The sequence below is a fragment of the Rhea pennata genome, chromosome 16, assembly GCF_028389875.1.
Source record: "Rhea pennata isolate bPtePen1 chromosome 16, bPtePen1.pri, whole genome shotgun sequence".
Lineage (NCBI taxonomy): Eukaryota > Metazoa > Chordata > Aves > Rheiformes > Rheidae > Rhea > Rhea pennata.
The window spans coordinates 7,731,070-7,743,685 of record NC_084678.1 but is presented as its reverse complement, the minus strand read 5'-3'; the positions used below and the strand labels follow the sequence as shown (position 1 = coordinate 7,743,685).

The following is a 12,616-nucleotide window of genomic DNA, read 5'->3' as shown; positions in this document are numbered from 1 at the left end:
GCTGGCTGAGCACCTACAGCTTGCGCTGTCCAGTGCGGACACAGGTTCTCACAAACATGGCTGCATATTTGCTTTATAGTATCGACGACTTTGGAAGAAGTAGATATTTTGGTGCATTTTGAGGAGAGGGACAAGAGGGTCTCCCAAAACTATCCACCTTACTAAGTCTGAAAGGTACAAGAACATACACTTCCTACACAACAAACAACCCATGGTCCATCTGGTCCAATAGTCAATGTTAAATCCCCCCCAAGCAGCTATATATCCACACTGACATGAAATGCTTGCCTTGTCACCCTCCCTTCTGCCTTAGTCAGTTTTCTACATACACATTCCCTGGTGATTTCAAAGAGCTGATGCACACACCAGGTGTAGAAAGAAATATTAATAGAGCTACGACTCCAGGAAACCCAGGAAATGAGAAGAAATACTTCCACAGTTCCTGAGATTTTGCCTTGAGGTTGGGACAGAGGAAAGATTCTTAGCAAGATTGGCATTTGTCTCTTTTTCTTTTTAAATGAAAAAATAAGTTTTAAATCACACGGAGTACATCAGAACTATAAACACTGCAGAATATATATTTTTGTTTTGGAACACACTGCTACAATGCAAATATTACAAGGATGCCAAATAGAGCCAACAGCTAGAACAAGGCACGGGTCAGTTCAGGTCAGTGCACGTGCAGTTGTCCGTCACGGCGCCCCACGCGTGCCGGGAAGCCACAGATGCTGTCGTGGTCCGTTCTGTACAGGGACCTCAGTAGACACTGAGGGGACTGGCTAGTAACATTCACTAACAGGCCTTTGTTTTGGACCAAATAAAGAAAATTCAGAGAAGGCTGGAGAGGCAGACAGTGTTCCCTGCCACCGAGCCCTGTTTCCCTAACCTGGCAATGAAAAAATGGCACGACTTTGCTCCAGGGAGAAGGAATCTGCAAGAGCGATAAAAGACAATTACTGCAACGGGTAGGGGCTGGACTGATTAAAGACCACGCTGAGCCAGGAGATAAATGCTACCGCGCTGATCGATCTGGATTAGCGAATTACCGCGGAGCAGCCCTGGGGTGATTGCAGACTGTCATAATAAGAAATTGCTTTTGTTCTACCTGATCTGAGCCTAATCAGACTTTTTCTGCTCCAGTTCCATTTAAAAGGGGAGACTCTCACTTCCACATCTCCACAAACAAGGCACTGGCCCAGCGTTCACTGTCCAAGGTACTTCCTGTACACAGAAATGTCCAAATGAGCACAAAAGCTCGTTTCTCACCCCAGGACTTTATGCACAGCTCTCAGCAAGGTGTGGGGTAACAGCAGTGCCCGAGAGATAAGGTGGAAGGGAAGGCACCTCCGAGGTACTACCTGGAGCAAACGCCTGCTCTTTGATACCTTGTAGTTTGCTGCTGACCGTATCGATAGCAAACTGATACCCCCGAAACACCAGTTTAGCTACACTAGACAACAGAGGGAATAGCTTGTGCTGTACCATCTCACCCTGCACTCCTGCGTGCCTGATCCGAGTCCAGTAGCCCATTTGGGGTCCGCCTTCCCTTGCATTCACCAAGTCTCCATCTAGCACTGAGTAACAGATTCACGCTACATGGCTTTATTTATCCATGCATATGTTTAGCTTTCAACCCCCTGGGTTTGAGAGACAACTACGCTTTTAGGCAGCTGAGGGCTATCTCATCCGTGCCGAGATGCTGAACTTGCAATTATGAGACAGCAAGAAATCAGTGGCTGCTCATCAAATGCAGACCCTTCAGAGCACCTCTGAGATGGGATTTCCTCTTGAGAAAGGCAAACACCAAAAACAGAGCTTGTGAAAGTATTTAACACGGAGTTGCATTTGGTGTCATTCACTGCCCTCGTCGTGATTGAAGCCAAATCCACGTACACAATTTCCACAATGCAGACGGTGATGCTGACTGACTAAATGTGTCAGGTTTCTGAAAGGCCTCTTAATGTTGATAATATAGAATTTAAAACTAACTAATCAAAGAACCAGTAAACAATGTACAGCCTACGAGTTAACTATTGTAACTCCATAGCAGCAATCACTTGTGAAATAATGGAGGATGGGAGGGCAATTCTGCTTCTGTTCACGTCCTCAGCAAAGCTCCTTTTACTACAGGAACCTGTGGAAAAACTACTTCTGCCTTTGCAGGACAGAATAAAGCCCCACCCCACATTCAGCACACTGCTCCTAGACAACAAAGAATTTGAACTCTGCAGAGATGAACAGGAATGAAACTATCTGCACACGTATTTTGTAAACAGAGACAGACTCCATATCCTTAAATGATTTCCTAAAGCATGGTCCTAGTGACCAAAATATAGAGGATTCAGACCAAGCCATTTCCAATGCTGAATCTAAGGTTTTAAGCAGTAGTGAAAAAAACACCGCAACTTGTGTTCTTAGAAAAATTGTTTTGCCATAATGCATTTTATTTCCCTCCCCCCCCCCCAAGCTGATTTGCTAATACGCTCAAATGATGTATTTATTATCATCTTTCCACTCTCTCCATTTTGCATGCTTTCCTCTGAAGGATTAAACAGAGTCTATCTGCTTTAAATACCTCACAGTGAAACAAAGAACACCACATATCCCATAAATAATTGAGACGAACAGTTGCTTTGTCAGAACACAGCTGCAGATCACTGACTGCAGTTTGCAGCGAAGGCAGAGGCTGCAAACAGGAGTGACCTGTGTGCTGCAGCCCAAGGCTGTTTGTGCAGAAAGCAGTTGCCAGAGCAGATTACTTCTTTCTCCATGTCACTTCAGTGATGAACAGGATTAATGAGCAACCAGCCCTTGGGAGTGTGGGAGCTCACAGTGGTTTCTCTTCCTTTTTTGACTTTTTCCTCCGCACCATGATCTACTTTCAGCTCTCCTGTTTTTTTATTCCTCTCTGCCTTCCTATTCCTTTCCTCTCTTCTCTTGTACTCCCTTGATTTCATGTCCTGCAGCACAGGGATACGTGAGCATTTTCACAGGGATATTTCTATTGTCAGGAGCCCATGGGTTGTGAAACTGCATCAACAGACAAAGCACCTCCAATTTCTACCGTCTGAGAAAGAAGAGAAAGGAGACAGTCTTGCTAGAATAAGCTTTTAACAGCACAGACTAATGGATAAATTAGAAATAATTGTCTTAAAAAAAAAAAAAATTGTCCATTCCCCTACTTTTACTGCTTCCTGCCTCACCCATTTCCTACCAGTACCTCATCTTCTCCATGACCTAAATTCTCTTTGGCTCCAGTTGAGTTATCCAAATAAAACAACTTTGCCATCATAACAGAGTGTAACAAGGTCTGAGGGTGTATGAGTGCTGCAGGCGCTTCTTGACACAGAACTAGGTAATTTGCAAAAGAAGTTTAGAGTTGTTTCACACATACTCTTTACACCACAGGGCAACATCACTCTACTGCAACTCTGATGAAACACTTGCTTTCTCTTTGTGCTTATGAAAAGTAATTTCTTTCCATTTCATGTGCTAGGATCCAACCTCTACAGAAGAGCAGCAAGGAGGACTCCTGGCTACAAAGCTTAAAAAAAGAAGAAAAGAAATCTGGCACCATTTTAGCTCTCAACCTTCAAATCATGACAATGTCTGTGTGTGGGGAGGGGACTCTTAAAAATCCAAAGCCTCCATCACTTCCAGCCTTCCTAAAAAAAGAAATAGGAACAAAAAACCCAAATAGTAAGGTCAGATTATAGCAATGGTGCACAGAGCCGAGAACTGATCTAAAAATCACACTCTACCATGTACATTTTAAAGTGGTGCTTGTCTGTCACCTGCAGACTCCAGAGGGCTGACCGTGTCATTCGCTATTATACCACAATCCTACTCAGTTTGGGTGCAGCAGTTCACATACATGGAAATAAGGCTAAGAGGCTTTGTGGATCACAAACAATCTTTATTGTTAGTCATCCACATCTTTACCTTGAATTGATGATGTGGTCCCATCCTCATTTCTAATTAATTCGCCCAGCTCTCTCCTTCATAGTCAACTATTTTGAGCCACAACCTACTTAGCTCAATTTTCTCCAGCGCTGAGACATGGTCTGTTAAGCCTATCACAGGTACAGTAACATGTTGTGCATCCCCTGGATAGTGCTGTGCTCTCCGCTTTCCCATGAGAAGGTGAATGCTTTGAGGGACAACACCGGCACAGGATTCAGGGAAAAGATTTCAGCAGAGAACTGACATTTACACTAAGAATATGCCCTGACAGTAAAACCTTTTCTCACAGATCAGGAGTATTAGATTGCATGATGAAGGAAACACAAGACCTAAAACTGCAAAATCAACCTAGACTGGACATGGAAAAAAAAACCTTCAGAAGTGCAAGCTGAAAACCAACCAACCAAAAACGCCAGAACACCCAGCATTTGTATTCACTTTTGTTCCACGCTCCTCTTGGTTAGTCTCGCAACATTCGTAGCTTTACAGAAAATTTGCTCAGCTTGTTACAGGGCACGTGGCATTGCTTGTGTTTTGTGATAGGCTGAGGGCAGGTGACAATCTTTTGTACTAAATATTACCAGATGGCTGTCTGAAATCACCAGGGCTGCACTCAATCCAAATAGTCCTTTTCATTTCTGGTCTTTCAATTTGTAACCTTGGATGTCCCCATACCTTTCTCACATCCAAAGGAATTAATAAACATCTGGGTGAAACTACTCTTTACAGAAAGATCAGTGCTTCCTCCCTGAGAAAACCACAAAGCCAGCTCCTCCAGTGCACCAACTGGCACTGTCAAGTTACCTTCACTTTCCTTCCATGGTTTAATGCATATTAGATCTAGTTCTGCTTCAATAAATTAAACGCATGCTTTTTTTCCAGGCAATTAAACACTATTACAGTGATTGCCCACTTGCTTTTAATAATGGTTACATATAAATTCACAGTCACAACAGCCTTTTTTGCTAGTATTAGTTACTTTCATCTTAAGCTTTGGCAAAATACTTCATCAGGAAAGAAAAAGAAAAGAGAGCAAGAGTGTATTTAACAGAGGTAAAGAGCATTTATTACTAATCTGAGCTCCAGGAGGCGAGAGGAAGCTATGACAAGAAATAATCCAAGGAAACACGTTTCTAAGGGAACAGAGAGAAATGCGGGCTGATCAAAGGCAAAGAGCTGGAAAAGGCCAGTGGAGGACAGGAGGGAAAACAAGTACTATTTCACTGAGAAAAGTAACCACAGACTTTTGCTCAGAACCAAAGACTCAGATTTTCCAGGAGATTCATCACAGTGGCCTGTACAGTTTTTCCATTAAAGTGCACCACACAGTGTAACTGGGTGTTTCTCACTTTATCATTAATTACAATGCGTCAACACAGAAAACAGGATTCTTTCACTGCAGCTGCTCCACAACCTAAATTTCACTGTTCGGAAATAAAGCGGTAAATCAAGACGACCACTTTGTATTAGTGAAGCAGTCACAGAACAAAGACTTCCAGGAAGGATCAAACCACAGTTTCAGTTTGTTTCAAAGTCTGAATGAAGTCCAGATGAATCTTACAAAAGATCTACATCTTTCTGTTTGCCTGATCTTGCCTCCAACAAAGTAAATTTTTTAAGAAGTTCCCAGATAAGAGTGAAATGAATCCTAATTTCCACTCTGTTCTAGCTGGCTGATTTCCTTACTGGCCCAAGCAGAGAAGAATCCTTAAGGCATCAAGACCAAAAACTCCCTCACGCACATCGCTCAGGCCATACGCTATTTCTGTGAAAGCACTGCTATACTGAATCCACAAAATAAGCTACAGACTTCAACATGTGCAAAGAAAAAGTAGCAAACATGTTAGAGTAATGTAGCTGTAAGATGTTGGAGAGAAGAACTCCACAGGTAGTTCTACAGACATGGAGACACATCTCTGCAAGAACAAGAGAAAAGCTGTACTAAATTAACTTTAATGCAGAAAAGTAAAAACAAAAAACGATTTTTTTCTCATGATTACAGTTGCTTTCTTTTGGAATCCATTACAAAAGGTGAACATTCATCTTAAAAATATATTAACACTTTGTTTTAAAAACTTTAAACAGGTTAACAACTGCTGACGGCTGGGAAGAACAGATCTGTCCCTTTGGTAGAAGACATCAAAACCAGCTATTCAGAGCATTTTTTTTTTCTGCAAATCTGTCAGAGTCCACATTTTTCTTTATGACATTCTATGACAAAGGTATATTAATAGTGCAGGGAAAAGTAGAATCAGGTAAAAGTTATGGCAAATACTTGAACAGTAACGCAGTTAAAGTACAAGGAAACTAAGACTTACTCTGAAATAGAGTCAAAAGGCACAAAGAAAAGCTCAGGGGTTCAGGGGCTGTTCTAAGCTAACAGTTAGCAAGTGGTCTCTGAGTACCAAGAAAGAAACTTAGGCCATGATTTGCAAACTCATAAATAGTACTACAGTGCACAGGATTTTTTTCCCCGCATATTTCAATGGATTAGGCTTTTGCTTTGTTACACTGAACTCCTGTCTAAATAATTAACTGCCTGGCATAACAGGGACAAATTAGAAATCCTTCTTGGACATTTTTTTACACCCTGTACTTTTGAGAATTTGTGCCATATTATCCTATTCAAATACTGCAGAATTATCAATGACAGTTCAATTATGTACCAAAGTAATCACAAGAAAACCAGGAGCTTGGATCATTCAGGGACATGATGAACAGCAGCATTACCTTTACGGACTCCAGGAAAAGATTCTGAAAGCCACAACCTCTGATAATTTTTTCAAGTATCTTTAATTAGTTGTTTAAATAAAGTTGTGAATATAACCATATCCAACACTGTTCAAATAGTAAATAATTTGTATGATACTAGTTAGAAGTAAACTGAAATATTTATATAGTGATTGCACAAAACATATTTATAGAGCTGAAGATAACTTCTACAATCCAACTGGTTAAATAAATAGCAATTCCTGTTTATAGGCCTTGTCTATGTAGCAAAGGTACATAAAAAACTAAAATGGGAGTTTGAATGCAATTAATTAGAAAACAATCTGCATATGTAATCCTATTTCTGGATGAAAGTGACTTGAAAGTGTCTAGCTTAACTCTACTACGAGCAGGCTTGAGTTACATCAAAAGAATGTCTGGCAAAGGAATCTGCATTGTTTAAACACAATTTTAGTCAAACCCAATATGAGTTAAATCAGTGCAAATTTTCCATAGAGGCAACTTAAAGGCAGTTTAAAGCAAAAACAAAAGGAAGAACTTGATAAAAAAAAATATAACCTCCTGAAACAGCTTCTTTCTGTGAGATGATTTGTACCTTATGAGGATGCACTACTACTCCCACCTAACACTGAATTCAATGGAAATTCAAGGGAGGTCAGCATTCCTCAGGGGCAGGCCATAAATGTGTCATTAACACTTATATTTACTACAGATACCACAGCTCTCTTAATGGAAAGGAGCTGTGGACACAATAAAAAAGATTACAGGTTTGGCACACATCATACTCCAAATTCAATAAAATAATGAACTTATGGCTAAACATTATGGACTGATCAGGTTGGCTATCAAATTAATGGACATTGTCCACAGTCTCCACCAAAGACAGGCTACAGAACTTTTTGGTTGTCTGACTCATCACTACAGCTGTCAAACAAATTTTGTGCAATTGCAACATGAATAAGCTTTTATGAAACAATAAAGAGCTTCTAAAGATAAAAACTATGCTAAATGTTTAATTAATACACTTATAAAAACCATTCCATTTCATACCAATTCACTGCATCATAGTAGTGTTTTATTCAGTAGTGGGTTTCCAGCCACCTCAGAAGTGGCCACAGCTATATGTGCAACCAAAATTAAAGTAGCTTATTGATACTGCTAGATAAGTAAGAATAAATATTGCTTTAAGCATACTGCTTTGCAGCTCTTAGGATAAATCTTGTTTCATTTATCACCAAGCAGAATATTCAGGAAATAACTGGTTAGGCTAACAAGTTCATAACACTAGAATTTCATTGTTCTTCAGGAAGAAACACATCAGACAGTACTCTTGGTTGCAAAGTGTGCAACTCACAAGATTAAAAGAAAATTAAGCCTCCATTCTCTTATTATACTTTACCAGAACTGGGAAGAGTTTGGGGGGGGGTTCTGTACCAAGAATAAAATGACACAATATTATTCCAAATACTTCATTTAAAGGAAAAAATAAAGACTTGTTTTTCCAAGAGTTTCTTTTTCAAAGGCAGGCACGAATTTGAAGATAAAACCTCCTTAAGACACCAGATCTCAGATTCACTCTCTTCACTACAGAATGCAGATGCTAAGAATTATTTATGGCAAGTTAGTGTCTTTAACACTTGGTAACACGAGATGTTCTAGGGTCACAGCTGAGCTATATACTGCTTTACCAAGTGAGTGTTGATAGGTAATTGTCTTTTGCAACAGTCAGCAGCACTGTCATGAGAGTTTTCCCTAAGGCAATACAAGTAGGAGTACTGAAAAACAGTAACAAAAAAAAAGAGGGGGGAGGGGTTGGATCATCCATAGTACTTTGACAAAAATAAACCAAAGGGGAAGAGGCAGAAATAATTTGAGACAAGTTAAACTCTTAAGAGCAAAGCCCTCTGTCAGTCATGGATCTGTTCTTCCATTTTTTGATCACAGAAATGGACCAACTTCTGATTCTTGGCTGAGAATACAAACACCACAGACAGTAACTCCCAAATATGAGTTGCCTTTTTGCAATACCAGTTTTTCTCCTCACCAGGAAACAGATCATTACTATTTGCCAGCCAGTGAAGGATCAGCTAGTCAAGATTTGATTTTCTCTTCCCCAGCTCATCACCTTGTTCTTTACAGTGGAAATATCGTAACCACTCCTACATTCAACTATGTCAGTATTTAAAACAAAATCCAAAAATTTTAAAAACTTATTTTATCTGCTATAACTGTATTTCTTTGAACTCGAAGGAATATGTGGGAGAGGTAGTCCAGGAGAAAAGGGTTTCAAGTACCAGAACCTGTATGTCCCATACCAAGCCGTCAGACCTACCAGTACACCAAGAAGCTTTTGGCTGAAGTCATGAAAATACACAGCAGTACATAAAAACATGAACACCCAGATCATGGTCAGAAAACACAAGGCAACAAACAGACCGTTGATCACAACACGCAGCCTAGAGTTCTGGTCTACAGACAAGCCTTCCAGCACAGACATTTCCTCCACGATCATCAGAGCACAGTAGGAGAGAAGAAAACAGTGCCCCGAGATATCAAAACCATTCCAGATCCCGTTGTCCTGGTGGCATTCCTGCTTGTTGGCATAGAGCCGGCGAGGCTCATTGAGTTCATTTGAGGTAGAGCACATGCCAGTGAGATTCTCAACATATATGAAGAGTCTAGTGCACGCGTACCAGACGGCAGTACCCACCAGCAGTGCACTGAGGCGCCGCAGCACTATCAGAATGCTCTTTGTGGGACCATAGAGGAACTTGCTCCTGGCGAATTGGTAGGTGGTGACTCCGATGAAGGGCAGCAGAAGCAAGAACGTCCAGGCCCAAGCTACCTTGACAAAGTACCTGCCGCAGAAAAGCCAAAAGAGAAACATATATGTATGAAACTTCATGTGGGTCAGGAGCGAGCTGGCTAAGTGGGACTGCATAAATAGCTTTAAAGTCACTGTTCAGAGCTACCTCACTGAGGCACATGTCCCCCCCCCCCCCAAAAAAAAAAAAAAAAGTACAGTATAGTTAAAATGTTAATCCTCTCCCCATTACTTCCTTTCTCAAATATTATGGGTTACCTGCTCCACTACCTTTCAGGCCAACACCCAAACACTTCCTCAACCAAGTCTCCAACTATTTCTCAGGCAGCTCTCCCTCAGACCTAGAGCTCTCATGCAGACTGCCGAGCAGACTTGTGCTTCAGTTACTGCAGTTGCCTTTACCCTCCAAACCCATTCAACTCTGCCCTGATCAGAATGCAGTTGCAAATAACCTTTTCTTAACTTGCCACCCTGACCACAGTAATCTTTTCTCTGACTCTCAGATTTTCTCTTCTCCTCCATTTCAAGTCATCTTTGCTTTCAAAGCCTTCCACAACCCTTTGCCCTCTTAATACTGAATGAGATGCCCAGGAGAAAGGCTGGCTGTTCCCTCTGATCATCCCATGACATCCCTCCTCTGTTACCACATTATAAAGAGAATAGTACATATGTGCGTGTTCCTTTCTGTCTCTCCAGCGGAAGGAAACTTTCCCTTAGCATACACAAATCCCTTCATCTACAAATTCACTACCCACCTTGAAAACTTCTGCTGTAATGCCTACAGAATCCTCATAACAAGCCAATATCCAGCTTAAGATGTGACAGGATTGTTCAGTTCTTTCCTTTTCCATGCTTTAAAATGGAGCAGGTACAAACACATTTATTCACGAGCTAGAGACTGTAGTCTACAATCTTCTTTCTCCCATCAGCACTTCCCAGTGCAGCCTTCCTTCCTATCCACTGGTGGGAGAGGGGAACTGTGCGTCACCCCTTTATCCACATCCGTGCTTGAAAAACAGAGACAGCAGGATTTTGGTCTGTGACTGAGCTACAGCTAGGCATAACAATAATTTAACTTATTTTATTATAATGCACCTCAGCATCTAAGATAAAAACATGCAGGACAGAGAATTTTGTTTCTTCATTAAGACTCTAACAAAAACTGTTATAGCTTTACCCAAGATTTTGGGGACTACTTTCTTTACACTTAACAGTAGAAGGGCATCTGTGTGGCAACTACAGCCGCTGCCATGCAATAATAATTAAAAATAAAGTTCTCATTTTATTAAGACAGTTAAAAGCAAGAAAGGCTGCTAACATGACTGCTCTCAGCAAACCAGCAGACAAGTAATTTCTTGGGGAAAAAATTGTGTCAGAAACCCTCAGTATATGAGGACTTCCTTTATCTAAAAAGAAATGATAAAATTGAACTCCAGTATGTTTTTACTGTCAGATCAGTTTCACTTCGTAATCTCACATCACCAAGTGACAAATTCCCCCCCCCCCCCCCACAAGGGAGAACACAAATTTTAGCTTTATTTTCTGATCTACAACAGGTAAAGCACATGTGCACTGGCCCAAGATCATTAGCTTCCTCATTGCCATTTAAAATGTTCAAACAACAGTTTTAAAGGACCAGTGAGCCAGTCAAATCATTGCCTAACCACTAGGAAAGAACTGCAATAATCCTGCTTCCACAAAGGAGATCAAGACTTATTTTCTTTAGCTTGGTTTTAGATCAATTAAGTAACTAGTAGTTTACTCAAAACTAACCAGGACCTACAAGAGGAAAAAAAAAATCTTTGTTCTCCTATTCCAATCTATCAATAATAACTGAGCAAGAAAAGCCAGTGGTTTGGAAATCTTCAAGTCCTGGAGATTACACAAAATGTGAGACCATAAAACCTAACAGTCAGAAACCAGCATTGCAACCTGCAAGAACAGGTCTAGCACATAAACATTACTTCTTAACCTGTCACTAACTTAAGGACTTACTTTCTCTTCTGCAATCACGTGGCACTCGAGATTTCTCTAGGTGACTCAGAGCTATTTCAAAGCCACCTTCCGCTAAGCGCTGCCCTCTCAGAGGGCAGGAGCAGCCATGTGCCCCCAATGCCCTCCTTTCCCCAGGCAAACGGCCTGGCTGGGCCGCCAGCCCCCCACCGCAGCCCCGTCCTTCCCGGGGGAGGGCAAAGGGAGGCAGGAAAGCCTGGCACCGCCCCTGCCCCCCACCAGCTCCCCGAGGACATCCCCAGCTCCCATTGAGACTGGACCCCCCTCCCCGAGCCGCACGGGACCCACCCCGAGCTCTGTGAGAGCCTCACCCCATGGGACCCTCCAGACTGGGAATCCCCACAGGGCCACCCTCAGCCCCACCAGACACCCACTCCCACCCCAGGGGACCCTCCCAGCCCTGCAGGACTCCTTTTCTTCCCCACAGTCTCCCGGGACCCCCACTACCAACCTATGGGCCACCCCCAACCCCTAGGACCCTCGCACCTCATGGGACCCCCCACCCTCTGCGACCGCCACTCCCAACCCCACTGGACCCCGCTCGCACCCCACAGGCCCCCCCAGCCCTACGGGACCCTGCTCCGTGAGCGGCGGCTCCCCTCCCAGCCCCACTCCATGGGGCTTCCCTACCCCACGGGAACCCACACCCGCCCCCTAAGCCTACAGGCCCCACTCGGCTCCATAGGGCCTTCCCCGCCCTGGAGAACCCCCCAACCCTACGAGACTCCCACCCCACGCACCTCCCCCCAGCCCCACAGGATCCTACTGCCACCGCCCGGACCCCCAGGATCCCACCTCGCCCCCCCGGCCCTCCTCACACGTTGAGCAGGTTGCGCTTGTTCTGCATGGGCGTCTCGGGCACCAGGTCGCCGTCCTTGAGAGCGGACCCGAGCAGGGCGATAGCGAGCAGCAGCCAGGGCAGGCGCGGCCGGACGCGCCAGGCGGCCAGGCCGGCGCGCAGCCGGCGCCCGCACCGCTCCAGCCGCTCCATGGCGCCCGCCGCCGCGCCGCCTCGCGTCACGCCGCCTCGCGTCACGCCGCGTCACGCCGCGCCTGCACCGCCCGCGCGCCCCCTCGCGGCGCCGC

General features: G+C 43.4%; 1 protein-coding gene across 1 annotated transcript; it reads right to left on the bottom strand.

Moving 5' to 3' along the window:
- Positions 1-5,006: 5,006 nt before the first annotated feature.
- Positions 5,007-12,521, bottom strand: FITM2 (fat storage inducing transmembrane protein 2). Its single transcript, XM_062589239.1, has 2 exons — positions 12,349-12,521; positions 5,007-9,551 (listed from the first exon to the last, which is right to left on the bottom strand). The coding sequence occupies exons 1-2, from the start codon at positions 12,519-12,521 to the stop codon at positions 8,909-8,911; spliced, it is 816 nt and encodes a 271-aa protein (XP_062445223.1). The 3' UTR covers positions 5,007-8,908.
- Between the last annotated feature and the right edge of the window lie 95 nt (positions 12,522-12,616).